The following is a 19313-nucleotide window of genomic DNA, read 5'->3' as shown; positions in this document are numbered from 1 at the left end:
GGGAGAGGTAGCTATGACAGGAGCCGAGGGGTAGGCCACTCTCGGAGAACTAGGACTCGCTATGTCGAAGCGATTACTTGTTCTGGCCCCTCTGGTTTTGGTTCACAAGGCTCATCCCGTATACCTGGTGACTTGGGAAATCAGGGCACTGGCCCCAGGCTGCTGCTATTTAATGCCAGGTCTGTTGTTAATAAAGCTCCCCTCATTCGGGATTTAATCCTGGAGGAGAGGGCTGAACCTGGCATGCATAACTGAGACCTGGCTGGGCCAGGAGGGGGGGCGTTCCCCTCTCAGAGATGTGCCCAGACAGGTTTCAGATACTGCATCAGCCACAACTCCAGGGAAGGGATGGAGGAGTGGCAGTCATTGTCTGTAAGAGTCTTTGCCCTCACAGAATCCCTGCCCCAAAGATTGTCGGATGTGAGTCCCTCCTCCTGAGGTTGGACTCAAGGGTTCAATTGGGTCTGTTGTTGATGTACCTGCCTCCCAGCTACGTTACAACATCCCTACCTGGGCTACTAGGGGCAGTAGCTGGGTTGGCGGTGGAGTTACCCAGGCTCATGGTGCTGGGGGACTTTAATCTGCCATCACTTGGTGAACCCTCAGATGTGGCTCAGGAGTTCATGGCTTCCATGACAACCACAGACCTGACCCAAGTAGTCAGGGTCCGACCAGGGGGGGGACACGCTCGACTTGGTGTTTCTCTCGGGGCAGTGGAGACATGATCTGGAATTAAGGGATATAGATGTTTCTCCTTTGTCATGGTCAGATCATTTCCTGCTGAGGTTAGACTTTAGGACGCCACTCCCCCATTGCAGGGAGGCGGAGCCGATTAAGTGGTTCCACCCCAGGTGCCTAATGGACCCTGCAGGGTTCCAGAAGGAGCTTGGGGAGATACCTGACTCCTTTGTCCACAGCTCGGCAGAGACCCTGATTGTTGCCTGGAATAAGACAGCGTCTGGGGCACTGGACCGGATTGTGCCTTTGCGACCTCTCAAGAGCAGTGGAACCAGGAAAACTCCCTGCTTTACCGATGAGCTCCGGGAGATGAAGCACGAGAAGAGATGTCTAGAGCGGTGCTGGAGGACCAATAAATCTGGATCTGACCGAGCACTCTTAAGAGCCTTTATTAGGACTTATTTAGTGGCGATACGTTCGGCAAAATGTTCGTATTTTTCTGCACTTATTGCATCCGCTGATTCTTGCCCAGCCACACTGTTTAGGGTGACTCACTCTCTCCTTAATGTAGGGGGAGCAGAGGAGCCCTTACAGGGTAGAGCTGAGGAATTTGTGCAGTTTCTATTGGATGAAGTTGCTCAGATTCGGATGGACCTGGATTCTGATTGGGCAAATCCGACTGAGATGACCCGGGCAGGTCTTAATCGTATTGTGTGGGATGAGTTTGAGCCTGTGACTCCTGAGGAAGTGGACAAGGCTGTGGGTGCAATGAGTTCCTCCACTTGTTTGTTGGACCTGTGCTCCTCCTGGCTGGTTTCGGTCAGCAGGGAGGTGACACGAGGCTGGCTTCTGACTTTAGGTAACGCTTCCTTAAGGGAGGGGTCTTTTCCGCAACCATTAAAGGAAGCGGTTGTAAGGCCCTTCCTCAAGAAGCCTTCCTTGGACCCAGCAGAATTAAAGAACTTTCGTCCAGTCTCCAATTTACCCTTTGTGGGGAAGGTTGTAGAGAAAGTGGTTGCACTTCAGCTCCTACGGACATTGGATGAAATGGATTATCTGGACCCTTTTCAATCTGGCTTCAGACCTGGCTACAGCACGGAAACTGCTTTGGTCGCGCTGATGGATGATCTCTGGCGAGCCCATGATGGGGGTCATTCCTCTATCATGGTGCTACTTGACCTCTCAGCGGCTTTCAATACTATCGACCATGGTATCCTACTAGGCTGACTAAGGGAGTTGGGAGTGGGAGGCATCGTGTTACAGTGGTTCTCCTCTTATCTCTCTGGTCAGTCACAGTCGGTGTTGATAGGAGGACAGAAGTCGACCCCTAGGCCCCTTGTTTGTGGGGTGCCTCAGGGTTCGGTCCTCTCTCCCCTTCTATTCAACATCTACATGAAACTGCTGGGGGAGATCATCTGACAATACGGAGTGGGATATCAGCAGTATGCCGATGATACCCAGCTGTATATCTCCACCCCGCATCATTTCAGTGAAGCAGTGGATGTGATGTGCCAGTGCCTGGAGGCTGTGAGAGTCTGGATGGGAGTCAACAGGCTCAGACTTAACCCAGACAAGACCGAGTGGCTGTGGGTATTGCCTCCCAAGGACCATGTCGATTGTCCATCCTTAGCCCTGGGGAGGGAGAAGCTGTCCCTCTCAGAATGGGTTTGCAATTTGGGTGTCCTCCTTGATCCACAGCTGAGGTTAGAGCAACACCTGGCAGCTGTGGCTAAGGGGACCTTTGTACAGGTTCGCCTTGTACACCAATTGCGACCCTACCTGGATCGGGAGGCTCTTCTCACAGTCACTCATGCCCTTGTCACCTCACAGTTGGATTATTGCAACGCGCTCTACATGGGGCTACCCCTGAAAAGTGTTTGGAGACTACAGTTGGTCCAGAATGCAGCCGCTCGAGCTGTTGTGGGTGCACCTAGGTATTCCCACATTAATCAATCCTTCATGAGCTGCACTGGCTTCCTATTGGTCTCCGGTCACAATTCAAGGTGTTGGTTATTACCTTTAAAGCCCTATATGGCTTAGGGCCAGGCTATCTTCGAGACCGTCTTCTATCGCATAACTCCCAGCGACCAGTAAGAGCCCACAGAGTTGGCCTCCTCCGGGTCCCCTCAGCTAAACAATGTTGGCTGGCGGGTCCATGGGGAAGGGCCTTCTCTGTGGCTGCCCCGGCTCTCTGGAATCAGCTACCTCCTGAGGCCCGGACCGCTCCCACCCTACTGGCCTTCCGGAAAATGGTGAAAACTTGGCTTTTCCGGCAGGCTTGGGGCCGTTGATCTCGCCACTGCGATCTTGCGAGATCTGGCCATGAGTGTGTATGGGGTTTTTTTAAACGTTTTTTATTGTATATTATTCATACTGTTCTTGTTGTAAGCTGCCCAGAGTCCTCGGAGAGTTGGGCGGCATAGAAATATGAATAATAAATAAATAATAAATAAATAAACAAAGATACATACCATCAACAGATAAAAAATTACAGACCAATATCACTATTAAATGTTGATTATAAAATATTTGCCTTCATAATTTCAGAAAGATTCTTAAACAAATTCATACATCCCAACCAGAATGGTTTTCCACCCAAAAGACAATTGAAAAATAACATGAGGATTATCATGAATGTATTGGAATACTATGAAGCCCATCCCGAAAAACAACCAGCATTGATCTTCTTGGACGCACAAAAAGCCTTTGACAATGTGAATTGTCGGTTTATGATATTACAATTGAAAAACATGAACTTTGGAGAAAATTTTGTAAAGATGATTCAAGCAATATACTCCAACCAAATGGTGAATGTGATAGTAAATGGAGAAACAACAGAAAAATTTAACATAAATAAGGGCACAAAACAAGGCTGTCCCTCTATTATTTATATTAACCCTGGAAGTCCTACTCAGACAGACCAGACAAGACCAGGAAATAAAAGGCCTGAAGATTAAAAAAAAAAAAAGAAGAAGAAGAACAGTACAAAGTACAAGCTTTTGCAGATGACTTAGTATTTATTCTGGAGGAACCCCTAGAAACAGAACCCAAATTATTAAAAAAAAATAGAAGAGTTCAGTGCAGTGGCAGGACTTAAAATAAACAAGAAAAGACCAAGATATTGACAAAGAACCTTTCAAATAAACAGAAAATTGAATTGATAGAAAAGATGGGCATGCAGATAACTAAAAAATTTAAATATTTGGGAATTTGGCTGACAGCAAGATATGTATCTATTAAAGAAGACAATTATACCAAATTAATACAGCAAATAAGGACAGATTTGTATACATGGAAAAATTTACAACTGTCGCTGATTGGAAGAATAGCTACAACTAAAATGAATATCCTACCGAAAATTCTATTTTTATTTCAAGTAATTCTGATAAAACTAGGGAAAAACTTTTTTGAAGATTTAAATAGATTGATATCAAAATTTATCTGGCAAGGCAAAAAACCAAGAATCAAATTGAAAATGTTACAGGACACTAAAAAGTACCAAGAGCCTTGGTACTACAGTGGTTTAAAGCACCCTGTTATTAACACAGCTGCCTGCAATTTACTGCTGGTTCGAATCTCTCCAAGGCTCAAGGTTCAGCCTTCCATCCTTTCTAAGGTAGGTTAAATGAGGACCCAGTTTGTGGGGGCAATAAGCTGACTTTGTATAAAATATACCAAAGGATGAAGGCTATTGCTGAGCACATTGTAAGCCGCCCTGAGTCTCCGGAGAAGGGCGGCATATAAATCAAATTAAAAAAAAAAAAAAAACAAGGAAGGATTCGGGCTACTGGACTGGGAGTTGTACTACCAGGCTTCATGGTTAAAAGAGTGGACAAATTTAAAGAATGAAAAGATATTAACAATAGAAAGGCATGCCTACAACTGGGATGGCATGCATTTATATGGTACGGGAAAAACAAAACACACAGTTACTTCCAAAGACACTATGTCAGAAATGCTCTGTTGTTAGTATGGGAAAAAAATTAAACGGAATCATTATATGAAAATACTGGTCTGGTTATATACGATGGAAGCGCTAATATATTCTAACATTTTAGATCTGGATAAAATAGTAAGATATAAAGATATAATAAATGAACAAATGAAAATGAAACAGGAACTAAAGAATCAGGGAATCGATTTGGACTGGTGGCCTTATATACAAATACAAATGAAATATAAGAAAGATATAGATTTATATGGATTCTATAGTGAACCACAAGAACTGGATAAGATATTGCTAGGGATGGATGAAAAACCAATAAAGAAATTTTATAATTACGTATTGAATTTTAAAATGGAAGAAGAATCTTTAAAGGAAACTATGATAGTATGGGCAAATTTTTTTGGGTATGCTATTGAATTAGATAACTGGCAAAAACTGTGGGAAAGGAATTATAAATTGACAATGTCAACAGCATATAAAGAAAATCTGTACAAAATGTTCTATAGATGGCATTTGCCACCAGCAAGATTGGCAAACATGTTCCCAAATATGTCACCAGAGTGCTGGAAATATAAACAGGCACAGGGATCTTATTATCATATTGGCAAACCTGTCCATCGGCGAAAAAATATTGGTTAAAGATAAAAGGATGGTTAGAGGAGATGATAGCACAACAAATAGATCTAAAACCAGAATTATTCTTATTAGATATACTACCGGGGAAACACAATAAAAGAATTATATGTTTAATGTTACATGTAATAACAGCAACTAGAATTACATACGCACAAAATTGGAAAAATGGAAGTACACCTACAGATGAAATGGTAATAAAGAAAATGTTAGAATGTGCCGAAATGGACAGATTAATGATGGAATTTAAAGATAAAGGAGAAATAGAATATTACTCAATATGGGACACATTGTATAAATGGCTAATAATAGGTGCAGAAATTAGAAAATTAATAATGAAAGAAGATTAACAAACTAGAAATAAATACAGGTACAAAGATATACATAAGAATATACATTGCAAGCAATAGTATTATTGGATTGTACGCAACTATAAATCAAAACACATAGTGTTAAATGTATAGACTGCAATGGTATAACCATGGAAATAATGGATATAATTATGACGTACAATATTATGTATGTAGAAAGAGACTATACTATATGATTAAGAGAAAAAGGGTTCCGTTTGGGTGTATAACATCATATATCTGATACAACCAGTATACTGTTGTTGCAAAATTGAAATTGTGATGTAGAATAAAGGAAAATGTACAATAAAAACATTATTAAAAAAAAAAAGTTTTGTTGATCTGAGGCCACTGCAGCTTTCTTGAATTTGAGACCATGTGATCAGAGACTTGACATAGTATTTTGTGGCTGATTTTTCTTAGATGGTTTAGGAATAAACAGATCCAGCTAGTTTTTCCTGTTAAGTTTGGCACAAGTTTTTATATGGAATTTAATGTTAAGAACAATATTTTCATTCTGTTAGTAATGTAAATTATTAAATATATCTTTTCATTTCAGCATAAACTGGACAGCCAAACTAAGGATTGTCTTGCTAAATTGAAAGAGCAGGGTTTGTGAAGAAGGATTTTATACTCAGTAGAAGCTGAAAGGTGTCAGATACAACCAGAAGAGTTTGTGATAGACAGACAGACATAAAATCATTTCTAAAGCTCAGTCTGTGATAGAATTGCCAATAGGCAAGCATGGCTGAACAAAGATAATTGAACAGGAAGGTCTAATGTATTGCTAAAGAATACATACCGTATTTTTTGGACTATAAGATGCACCTGACTATAAGACACACCTAAATTTAGAAGAGGAAATCAACAAAAAAAAGTTTTTGGCCTCTGCGTGCTCCATTTTCAGGCCTTTTTTTTGGCCTTTTCCAGCCTTTTTCCAGCCCATTTTCAAGGCTTTTTTCAGCCCATTTTTTGGCTTTTTTGGCCCATTTTTTGGCTTTTTTCAGCCCATTTTTGAGGCTTTTGTGGCCCATTTTCAAGACTTTTTTCAGCCTGTTTTTGAGGCTTTTTTCAAGCCATTTTTTCCAAAAAGATTGGCCAAAAAAGCACCTCGAAAATGGGCTGGAAAAAGCCTCCAAAATGGGCCAAAAAGGCTTGAAAACGGGCTGAAAAAAGCCTTAAAAATGGACCAAAAAGCCTCAAAAACAGGCTGAAAAAAGCCTCAAAAATGGGCTGAAAAAAGCCTCAAAAATGGGCTGAAAAAAGCCTCAAAAATGGGCTGAAAAAAGCCCCGAAAATGGGCCAAAAAAGGCCTGAAAAAGGCTGAAAAATTGCCACGAAATGCAGAGGCAAAAAAATGGCTGGCGGGTGAGTGGAGTTTTGGCAATATTGACTATATAAGACGCACAGACATTTTCACCCCCTTTTGGGAGACAAAAAAGTGTGTCTTATAGTCTGAAAAATATGGTATATTTGCTAAAGAGGGCCAGTCCAGTGTGGTGGTTAAGGCATCAATTGAAACTGAGAGACTCTTGAATTCTAGTCCCACCTGAGCAGAGGTGGTATTCAGCAGCTTCTGGCCAGTTCTGGAGAACCGGTAGCAGAAATTTTGAGTAGTTCAGAGAACTGATAAATACCACCTCTGGCTGGCCAGGCCCCCATCTATTCTCTGCCTCCCAAGTCCCAGTTGATCGGGAAGAAATGGGGATTTTGCAGTAATCTTGCCCTGGAGTGGGGAGGGAATGGAGATTTTACAATATCCTTCCCCTGGAGTGGAGTGGGAATGGAGATTTTACAGTATCCTTCCCCTGCCATGCCCACCAAGCCACACCCACAGAACCGGTAGTAAAAAATTTTGAATCCCACCACTGCACCTGAGGCACAAAGCCAGCTGGGTGACTATAGGCCAGTCATTCTCTTTTAGCCCTAGGAAAAAAGCAATGTAGAGCCATTTGGAAATATTGCCAAAAGAAAACTTCAGAGACTTGCCTAGAGAGCCTCCATGAATCAATATTAATTTGAAGGCACAGCCATATATCTCCCCGACTATTCCAAAATCGGGGGGGAGGGACTCCACAATTTTATCTCTATATATTTGAGTGACATTACTAAGAATCTCCAGGCTCTTCATGGACCTTGAACAAATAAAATAATAACAATAACTAATATTAAGCAGCTCTTGATCAAATGTGAAAAAGTGGAGACTAGTCTAAATGTTCAGAAAACATATAGGATCTATCCATGTTGGCAGATTGCCTTGTTGTCAGAATTAATTGGTTGTTATTTCTGAAGAGTAAAAATGGACATCACTTTTTATTAATTTCCCACTCACCTTCAAAGTAACATCAGGATATATTTTTCTGTTCCACTTCCAAACCATGTTTGTCTGTTATGTTGCTTTTGGAGTGTTTCTGTCTGTTTGGAATAAAGTATCACAGGAACCAGTCATCACTTTTCAGTGCTCCTTTCAGCTCCTTGCTTAGGTCACTGGGAAATTTGAGGCCCGCTTTCTCCTGGGATCTGGTGACCACTGGGACAGTCAATTGCTTGGAGGGGATAACTGGGTGGATTACTTCTGCCCGAGCACTATTGTACTGGGGCAATCTAGATAAAGCATCTGCCATAAAGTTCTTCCCCCCCAGGAAGGTAGCACAAGGAAAAATTAAAACTGTTAAAAGTGATGATTGGTTCCTGTCCCACTCAAATGATTGCACGATGCAAGGTGGCCTAGCATGGATTGATGCTAAACTATATGTCTCAGCCAGTCTTAGGGGGACTGTGCTGCAACAGAACCATGATTCAAAAGCTGCTGGACACTTTGACTTCGTGAAAATTTTACACCTAGTCAAATGGCAGTTCTGGTGGCCCTCATTGAAAAAGGACATAGAAACCTATGTGGCCAGTTGTCCTTGCGTGCTTCTGCCAAGAGGCCCCCTGGGAAGCCTACTGGATCCTCCAGAGTGTTGCCAGTCCTAGTGTGGAGGGAACACAGTCATTTAGATGATCACAGACTTATTTTCCAAGCAGGTGCACTTTGTATACTGCTCCAAGATCCCTTCCACAAAAACGCTCACCAAACTATTTATCCAGCATGTGTATAGGTTACATGGAGTTCCTGACCCCATCATTTTGGATATGGGGGCACAATTCACCTCCCACTTCTGGAGGGAGTTCCTGAAGTTGTTAGGCTCCGTTCAGGGTCTAAGCTCTGTCCACCACCCTCAAACTAATGGGGCCTGTGAACATACAAACTTGGTTCTGGAACAGTACCTCAGGTGCTATGTAAACTACCAGCAGGACAATTGGACTGACTTGCTGCCTTTTGTGCAGGTTGTTTACAATAACTTGACCCACAGTAGCACCAGCTTCACTCCATTTAAAGTTGCTTCTAGTCAGGATTTTGTACCAATTCCAGAACTGCCCCAGGGGATTTCTTAGTGGAATGGATTGAACAGCTTCAATGTATTTGGCCCATCACCCGTAAGGCACTAGACAAGGCACATCAAGTCCATAAAAGACAGGTTGATGAGAAAAGAGCTATATCGAAAGGGTTCCAAGTAGGGGACAGGTCTTCCTATCTACAAAGTACTTACAGACCACCCACCTTTTCCTATTGTTACAATCGTAAATCTGGTCATGGTACAGTTAGAGCTACCCAAAACCCTTAGACAGATTCATCCTGTGTTTCATGTTAGCTTGTTGAAACCTGAGCATGTATCTCCTCTTCGACCAGACCAACCTGCCCCTCCAATTCCCCTCCTGATCGAAGGTGAACAACACTTCGAGGTCAAAGAGATCCTGGATTCCAGGAAGCATAAGGGGAAAGTACAGTAATTGGTGGCTTGGAAACATTTCCCTCTCTCACAGTCTGAACGCTCAGGATGACCGGGCCTCTAAACTCCTACAACTGTTTCACACTAAATACCCTGACAAGTCTTAATGTTATTTTACTCCCCTGTATGGTAGATTGCTATCCTGTCTATTTCGTCTTATGTTTTTTTCCTTAGGGCTAACATCTCTACTGCAGGAGGCCGAATGTCAGCCGGATCTCCAGCATGGGTTTTCCCTTTGATGCTTGCTTGCTATCGGCTGCCATAGTAATGTGGGGGAGGGGCATAGCATTGGGGTTTGGGAAGTGAATGGTGTTAAGAAGGCCCTTCAAACAGGGAAGTTTGCTCTCATGAATTACTGCACTGCTGAATGGAGTTGTTTACATCCAGTCAAGGCCAACTGTCCTGGAACTCCAGATGGACAAAAACACCTGAAGATGTGTCCCACATGACATCATGTGGGATGGGGATTGGACATTCAGCCTGGCTCCCTGTGGGGAGGGATTTGGGGAAACTTTCAATATGTAACTTTCACGCTTTTTGGCTCAGATCTTGCTTTTCTTTCGCTACTATCATTTCAAATTCAGTAAAAGTACCTGTTCTCTACTTCAGTGGAGTCGGGGGTTTTCTTGGGCTTTGAATGGAGGCAGGCCTGACAGGGACACTCTTTCCTCAACTTACAACAGTTTATTTAGTGATTGTTCAAAGTTAACAACACTGAAAAAAGTGATTTATGACCGTTTTTCACATTTACAATCATTGCGGCATCCCCATGGTCACAGGAACAAAATTCAAATGCTTGGCAACTAACTGATATTTAGGATAGTTGTAGTGTCCCAGGCTCATGTGATCACTTTTTGTAACCTTCCGACAAGCAAAGTCAATGGGGAAACCAGATTCACTTAAAACCGTGTTACTAATTGAACTACTGCACTTAACTACTTCACTTAACAACTGTGGCAAGAAAAGGCAAAACTCACTTAACAAATCTCTCACTAAGCTACACAAATGTTGGGCTCAATTGTGGTCGTAAGTCAAGGACTACCTGTATTCTAATAGAAAAATCCTTGTAACAACACAGCTGAAACAGTGTAGTGATTATGATCTTCACTTAATGTATGAAAGATTGCTGGTTTAAAACCTGTTTGCAGGTTGGATACCAAAAAAGGAATACATAATAGAATATGCCAGAATGGTTACAATGAATAAAAATGTATTAAGTTCAGATACTTAGAACATTGGAGACATCCTCCTCAATCTACCATGATGGGCATAAGAATTGGAAGCAGAGGTGGGATTCACTTACCTTCCCTACTGGTTCGCAAATGTGAGCCCGCGCAAATATGACTTCCTCTGCACATGCACACAGCCTTCTGTGCATGCTCAGTGCTCATGCATTACGTCCGGGCTGGTGAGCAGAGCCTCCCGCAGTCACTGCTACCGGTTCACCCAATCCAGAGAGAACCGGCTGAATCCCACCACTGGTTGGAAGGTACCTTGGAAGTCTTCTAGTCCAACCTCCTTCTTACCCAGCTGGAAGCAACTGCTCTGCATTAACCTGACCTGGGATCAGGCGAAGGGTGGGAGTGTGCAGCACACTTTCCTGGCTTGGCGCCGATCGGACGGCTGCAGAAGGAACTGGGCACCGGCTGTCATGTGTTTTCTGCTGTGTGGGGTTCGGCACCTGGGCTCCCGGGGTTTAAGCCTCCAGGCCGGCCTGCGCTGCTCCAGGATGTTCGCTTCAGCTCCTTGGAATCGCTGCCGGACGGTTCTTCCCATTGGGGTGATGGTGGGTGGCAGCGATCGGTGTTGCTTGGACTGCGGGAGCCACAGCAGTGCTGGCCGGGCTGGGTCTGGGGCGGCGGGCAGAGATGAAGGAGCAGCCTCGGCGGCAGCAGCAACAGCAGCAGCAATTACAACCAGAAAAGCCGTGGGGAAACGAGGATGAGGAAGATCTGGCAAGGCGGTGCGAGCGCTTCATGGCTCCTCTGGTGAGCGGATTGCGAGAGCTGCGTGACTGGGGCAGAGACATGCGAAGTCGCATGGAGCTTCTCATAATGGAGACACAGAGCCAGGTGTGCAAGGCGCTGGCCCAGGTCGACCGCGGCGCCGCTTTCACCATGGACCTCCTTGGAATCGCCTTGGAATGCTGGAACCAGCTGGTTGCTGCGCGGAGCTTCCCCCAGGCATCCAGGGGATATTACCGATGCTCCGACTTCCCCAGACCAGTGGGGCTCGCCATCAGTGGGGGTCGGTAATATCCCCCTAGATGCCTGGGGGAAGCTCCGCTCAGCAACCAGCTGGTTCCAGCATTCAGCAGCATGCAGACTTGACTAGATCGGCACAGCTTCCTGTCAATGTTGTCGGCGCTCCGGTAGCATCATCAGTCAGTGCCAGCAACTCAGATTCATGAAGCTGTGCCGATCTCGACAAGGCTGCATGGGTGAAGGAAAAAAACCTGGTAAAAAATAGCCCTCTTGCCACTACACGTAGCGTAGCCCATTACCTTTCTCTACAGTACAGCAACAATACATACAGTACAGCAACAGTACATACAGTATAGTATACAAATATAACAGTCAAGACCCCATCATGGCTCCACCAGCAAGAAGAAAGAAATATGAAGCCAGTTTTAAACTTAAAGTTGTAAACTTTGCCATGGAACATAATAACTGTGCTGCTGCAAGACAATATGGAGTAACAGAAAAGATGGTTCGGGACTGGAAAGCAAATGTAAAAGCATTAAAGAGTATGCCAAGGGGTAAGTGTGCATTAAGAAGAGGCACCCCACATTGGCCAGAACTCGAAAAACATGTAGCAGACATGGTGAATGAGCATCGCCAAAACGGTTATGTAGTGACACGAAATAAAATACCGTATTTTCCGGCGTATAAGACGACTTTTTAACACATGAAAATCTTCTCAAAAGTCGGGGGTCGTCTTATACGCCGGGTGTCGTTCTCCTGTAACCAGGCAGACCAGCCCGAAAGGCTCTGACGAGCCTTAAATGGCTCTGGCGATCCCAGCTCTGGCGATCCCAGCTCTGACGATCCCAGCTGAGTTCCCTGCAACTCAGCTGGGATCGCCAGAACCATGGCTCTGACGGTCCCAGCTCTGACGGTCGATCCCAGCTCTGACGATCCCAGCTGAGTTCCCTGCAACTCAGCTGGGATCGCCAGAAACCATGTAAAAGGAAAAAAGTTTTTTCCCTTTTACTCTGACGATCCCAGCTATGACGATCCCAGCTGAGTTCCCTGCAACTCAGCTGGGATTGCCAGAACCATGGCTCTGATGGTCCCAGCTCTGACGGTCGATCCCATCCCAGCTGAGTTCCCTGCAACTCAGCTGGGATCGCCAGAAACCATGTAAAAGAAAAAAAGTTTTTTCCCTTTTACTCTGACGATCCAAGCTCTGACGATTCCAGCTGAGTTCCCTGCAACTCAGCTGGGATGGCCAGAGCCATGTAAAAGATAAAAAGTTTTCCCCCTCCAGCTTGCTTACCTCAGCTGCTAGTCCCAACGCTTGCCTTGCTTCGCTTGCCTGAATCTATTCCATCAGCAATCAGCAATCAAGCAAGCAGGGAGTTGTGGACTTCAACTCCCAGAATTCCTCAGCCAGCAAAGCAAAGCTGGCTGAGGAATTCTGGGAGTTGAAGTCTACAAGTCTTAAAGTTGCCAAGGTTAGAGACCCCTGTTCTATTGGGTAAGTTTTTTTCCCCTTTGGGAGCTTTAAAAAAAATAGTCAATTGGGGTTTTTTTAGTTGTTCTTTTTTAGACCTAGCCATTTAAAGTTTAGGAAGTTTTAAATTTAGCTTTCATATAAAAATAAAAATAAAATAAAATAAAATAATATTTGTGCAGCTTTCTGAGATTTAGTGTGTTTCTGTAGTGTTTCACTCTAACTACACAAACACACAAAATCTCACAAAGCTGTATGTGGAATTTTGTGTGTGTAAAGTGTGAAAGTTGGTTTTTTTGGACTTTTTGTGGCTGTGTGAGGTTCCTGCTTGTTGCAGGGGCCATTTTGGGTCTAGCACAGCTGCTTTTACATTGTGGGTGAGCCAGTTGTGTGTGTGTAGAGTGTGAAAGTTTTTTGGGGGGCTTTTTGTGGCTGTGTGAGGTTCCTGCTTGTTGCAGGGGCCATTTTGGGACTAGCACAGCTGCTTTTACATTGTGGGTGAGCCAGTTGTGTTGTGTTGTGTGTGTTTAGAGTGTGAAAGTTTTTTTGGGGGGCTTTTTGTGGCTATGTGAGGTTCCTGCTTGTTGCAGGGGCCATTTTGGGTCTAGCACAGCTGCTTTTACATTGTAGGTGAGCCAGTTGATGTTTTTTAATTTTTATTTGGTGTGCATTGGAAGAGGGGTAGTCTTATATGGCGAGTATAGCCCAAACCCTATATTTTAACAGGAAAAGTTGGGGGTCGTCTTATACGCCCAGTCGTCTTATACGCCGGAAAATACGGTACGTTTGTTTGCACTTCAGTGGGCCAAATCTAACTCAGATCACAGCAACAGATTTAAGGCCACTGTTTCCTGGTGTACTAGATTCTTGGAAAGGCATAATTTGGTTCTGAGGCAAAAGACAAAAATTGTACAAAAATTACCTGCAGATCTTGATGCCAAAGTAAATAGTTTCCATCGATATGTAATAAAACAGCGCAAGAAACATGGCTATGCGTTAAGTAGTATCGGAAATATGGATGAAACTCCAATGAATTTTGATATGATTGGAAATAAAACTGTTCATCCAAAAGGTGAAAAAACAATTTTAATTAAAACAACAGGTCATGAGAAGTCCAGTTTTACAGTGGTACTAGCATGCACAGCTGATGGCTCCAAACTGAGACCAATGATTATTTTTAAAAGAAAAACAATGCCGAAACTAAAGTTCCCTGTTGGTTGTTTTGTACATGTAAATGAAAAAGGCTGAATGGATGAAGAAGGGGTAAAGCTATGGCTTGATAATGTATGGAGCAGACAACCAGGTGGACTTATTCAAAAACGTAGTCTACTGGTGTGGGATATGTTCAGGGCTCATTTAACTCCCAGCACCAAGCAAAGGCTTGCAAGAATAAACACAGATGCGACAGTTATTCCTGCAGGACTGACATCGTTGGTACAGCCACTGGATGTGTGCCTAAACAAGCCATTTAAAGATCGCATTCGAGAACAGTGGAATGAGTGGATGGTTAGCGGTGAAAAGTCATTCACAAAAGGAGGAAACATGCGTGCTCCACAGTTGGATGTTTTGTGCAAGTTTGTCATAAAAGCCTGGAATGATATTGATGCAGAAACAGTAATCAAGTCTTTCAAGAAGTGTGGCATATCAAATTCATTAGATGATATGGAGGACGACTACTTGTGGCAAGATGAAGAGGAAGCCGAAGCTGAGACCACACCATCTGATACGGAATTAGATCCATATGATGACTGCCTTACAAATGTATCACAAGATGTCATTGATGTACTTATGATATCAGATGACGAACAGGAGGATTTTGAAGGCTTTTAAAGGGAAACTATCACGCCAGCAAAACCTGTAAAAATAGCTTGCAGTTATGATGGGCGTTGCTGACTCGCCAGGGACTTGCCCGGCACTGGCTCTCTATTGTTTGTTATCTTCCTCCTATCATCATCAGTTCCAGTTTGGTTGACAGTTTAGAAAACAAACAGCATGGCAGCTCCCATGGGTTTATTGTCTTATCCTTCCTTTCAGCTTTAGAGTGAATTAGGAAAAGTTTAATCCAATTGCACTGTTTTATGTTGACATGTTTGATGACAAACAGCCTTATGTTTATAAGTGACAGTTTTCCTGCTAAGTACCTGCATGTCATAAGCATTTGAATTAAAATTACCATATTGAAATCAAATCTGATGTTTTTTAATTTTTATTTGGTGTGCGTTGGAAGAGGGGTAGTCTTATACGGCGAGTATAGCCCAAACCCTATATTTTAACAGGAAAAGTAGGGGGTCCGTCTTATATGCCGGAAAATACGGTACTTGACCTTTCTTATCTCTGATAAGAATTTAATTCTATTAAATAGGCACCATTACAGAAAGGATCCTGGAAGAAATCACCATACTTTTCAATCTCCTTCTGCTCAAGGTTGGCAGAACAACTGTCAGACTCACATTTTCATAACAGACAAAGTGACTGAAGGATTCCTGTCCTTCTATGGGTTGAATCTGGACTTGTTGAGGGTCTCTCATTTGAAGGATTGCCATCTTCAGGTACCCTATTGTCAAGTGTTCTTAGTGATGGCACCTCCTGTGGCACCTCCTACCATTAGACATTTTGACAACTCTGTACTTTGTATACTTTGGGAAAAGGAGTGAAATCATGTGATTTGGAACAATGACCATTATTCTACTCCAGTATGGGGGCACATAGGTTAGTTGATGTTAATAGTTAGCATTATTTTGGCTTAGAAATTAACCTTAAATTATGGTTGTGGCTGTATACTGTCTGGATTCCATGAGAATGGAGTGGTGTAGAAATTGAGTGAAGTAAATAAATTGATACATTAAAAGTAAACACACCAACAAACAAAAGTTTTCTAAAAGTTTGTTTGCTCTAAGCTGCCCCAAGCTGTTAGAGGCAGAAGGCTTTCCTCCTGGTCTTTTACATTCCTGGAATGACCATGTCATCTGTACTGTATAAGAACATTGGAGGATATGCAGAGCTGGTAAAATAGCTATACAGTTTGGTTATAAAATGTCTAGTTCATATTCAATGAGCTTTAGCAATATCCATAGCCATAGTACTTAGACTTATATACCACTTCATAGTGCTTTACAGCCCTCTCTAAGCGGTTTACAGAATCGGCAGTTGTATAAAGTCAATTCAGATATAACAATATCTAGCTTCCTATACAAAACTATCTGGTTATATTTTGCCCCAAAGGCTATGCCCCTTGCAAGCATTAATTTAGGGTTTTAAAAAGAAACATTTAAATAAGATATGCAGTAAAGCTTTATTTATAGGCTTATCCAGTCACGTTTTGAGTATTTTCTTTTTATTTTTTTTCCTCATGGAAATTTTTATTCTCCCCTTCCCTGTTCATTAAAGCTTCCCTGTTCATTAAAGCTTTCCTGTTCATCTAGAGTTTCTACTATATATTTCTTAGTATTTAAGGTTTTTGGAAATTATTTGCAGTTTTTGTTGTTCTAGGCCCGTGATGGCGAACCTTTTAGACACCGAGTGCCCAAACTGTGTGTACGTGCCCAAACGGAAAGGTGTGTGCGCGTGCGCAAACACACGCAGGGGCGTGCATACACAGACATGTACAGACATGTGTGCATGCATGCACAGACATGGACATGCACGCATGCGCAGCAGAGACCCGATGACCAGCTGCGGCAAGACATAAGATCTTTTTCTTTCGTGAGCTTCTGTTTCATTGTTTTCAGGGAAACAGAAGCTCATGAAAGAAACATCATGGAGATCTGACCTGGGGCAACAGTGCGCATGCCAGCAGAGAGGGCTCTGTGTGCCACCTCTGGCATGCATGCCATAGGTTCGCCATCATGATTCTAGGCTTTCTCTTATATTTCTACTGTAATTCCTAGGCTTTCTTTGTGCTACCTACATAAGTACCTGTATAAAACAATGTTTTATAAATAGCTTCGTTTGGCCACCTAGGGCTGATGAGAATTGTAATTCCGATATCTAAGTCTATGGAAAAAGCCCAAACATTTCTTTAAGTCACAAAATTTATTTATTTATTTTAGAAAATTTATATGGCTGCCTAACTCACTCTCAGTGACTCTGGGCAGCTTACTAAAATAAAAATCCAATAGCAAAACAATAAAAAGTAACCATCCACCCTTTTATATACTTTTATATTGTAATACTTTCAATAAAAAGCTGGTTGACACACTATTTATATATTCCTATGTAAGGAAAAGTATTCAAGTTGTGTATTGGAGATTGTTTTGATGATGTGACACAATTTAAAATTGTTTAGCCATTAGGACCAAATTTGGATTAAAACCTGACCCACCTAATAGAATGACTACACAAACCAGTTCTGAGATATAATAGTGTTTCAATGGTAAGTTGTTTACTTGAATTTTAGCTGTGAGGAAGGAAGGAAGGAAGGAAGGAAGGAAGGAAGGAAGGAAGGAAGGAAGGAAGGAAGGAAGGAAGGGCTTCCTATAAAGATATACTATGCTTCTGACTGAAATTCATTATTTAAATTCATTGTTTAAACCATTAGATTAACTGTTGCCCTTGTGTGCAGAAAGTATCAGATACTCTACCTTGTCTAAATCTCTTAGAAAATCTCAGACTTCTTTATATGGTGAGACTGAATTCTTTCTTCTCCTATTCCTCTTCTAAAATCACTATAGGGTTTCCAGCAGGAGAACTCCAGAAGCCTTTCTTCTGGGGAACTGAATATCCCAGGTAAGAAGACTTTTTATGTGAAATGCTAATAAAGTCAAATACATGAAATATTAAAAGTTAGCACACTTATTGAATCAAGAAACTGGAAACTTAAATATATATGCAATTAGCCATGTTCTATTAGCTTTAACTTTTGGGGCACTGTAAATATAGATCAATACAAAAAACTGTTTTCATGATATTTTTATTTATTTATTTATTTATAAATAAATATTTATAAATTTATCTATTTATTTTTTTGTTTTGTTTTCAGTTCATTAGAGATATGTCCATGCATTCTGCTCTCTTTCATTCATCCTTATGCACTTTTTAACAGGTGATCAAACAGTAAACCCAGAAAAGAAGTTCTCCCCATATTTGCTTTACTGAGGTTTTCTTTACAGAGCTTATCAGCAGCCTCCATTCCTCTCCTGTGTATTTAAATACTCTGTTATAAAATGAAAGGCTGCAGGCAGAGATGAATTAAATATTCCTGTTCAATATTTTTAGAAAACTAACTACTGTTAGCCATGGATCCATGTAGAATCTGCTAGTTTTCACACATATAAAACAAAACAAAACAAAACAAAAAAAACTGTTAATGTTAAATATGTATCTGGAATTTAAAACATAAAATTCCTATTTATAATATTAGAAATAGTTCTTAGGTTCCACTTTTTTATTTTAATAGTCTCAATAATTGTTACAATTCTTCCCCCATAAGATTATTTCCCCCATAAATCCTTTATATCATCAGAATTTGCCTCCTTATAGTCTCAATGGAAATTGAATTATAAAGTATAAAAGCTGAGTATCTCTGAGAATCTAGTTCTTGAATCATGAAATGTGACAAGAACCAGATTCCAGAAAGTAGAAATTTAAGATCTTTTGCCTGGGTCAAAGTTTGATAGTTACTGGTCTTGAAATCCTTGCATAATCCTTGTTGTGAAATCAACATTTATTGAGCATGTCTGCACTGAAATTAAAGTGCTAACTGCTACTTATACATTAGTGTGCTTATTAAGAAACCAAAAATAAGGAATTATATATCTTTGATGACATTTTGTGGAGGAAGCTACCAGCTTCAGAAGACACAGCATTTTATTTGTTTGTTTGTTTGTTTGTTTGTTTGTCCATCCCATTCCCTAACCATATCAAACTATATTTGAGATTGTTCCACTGCTGCAGGCTTATTCCACATCAATAACTATTTTCAAGACCAAGCATCATCAACAACAAGAACACTATTGATAATGGACAATGTTCTGACTGTTTGCACCCATAACCAATGGAGAACCAAAAGCCTGCATACATGCTCTTACCACTATATTAACCCAGAACTACTGAACTAGTGTGTAAAATTCAGACACTATTTCCTGAGCCTTTTATTATAGATCAATTCCTAAGTTATTTTTGAGGGGTCCTTAGTGCTCTCTGAGCTTGGTTGTTTTCTTGCAGAATTTTCCTTACCCAAACTAGGTAAATCATCAGTGC

At 41.9% G+C, this 19313-nt stretch overlaps 1 protein-coding gene across 1 annotated transcript in view; it reads left to right on the top strand.

Moving 5' to 3' along the window:
- PHEX (phosphate regulating endopeptidase X-linked) overlaps positions 1–19313 on the top strand; it is a 294767-nt gene that overhangs the window by 219057 nt on the left and 56397 nt on the right. Inside the window, exon 16 of the mRNA XM_070943250.1 lies at positions 17786–17840. Coding sequence (XP_070799351.1) covers positions 17786–17840 — 55 coding nt within the window. The remainder of the gene's footprint in view (positions 1–17785; positions 17841–19313) is intronic.

This window comes from Pituophis catenifer, unplaced genomic scaffold, assembly GCF_029215685.1.
Source record: "Pituophis catenifer annectens isolate HBS135680 unplaced genomic scaffold, rPitCat1.0.hap2 SCAF_4, whole genome shotgun sequence".
NCBI classification, from domain to species: domain Eukaryota; kingdom Metazoa; phylum Chordata; class Lepidosauria; order Squamata; family Colubridae; genus Pituophis; species Pituophis catenifer.
This window is presented reverse-complemented; position numbering and strand designations above follow the sequence as displayed.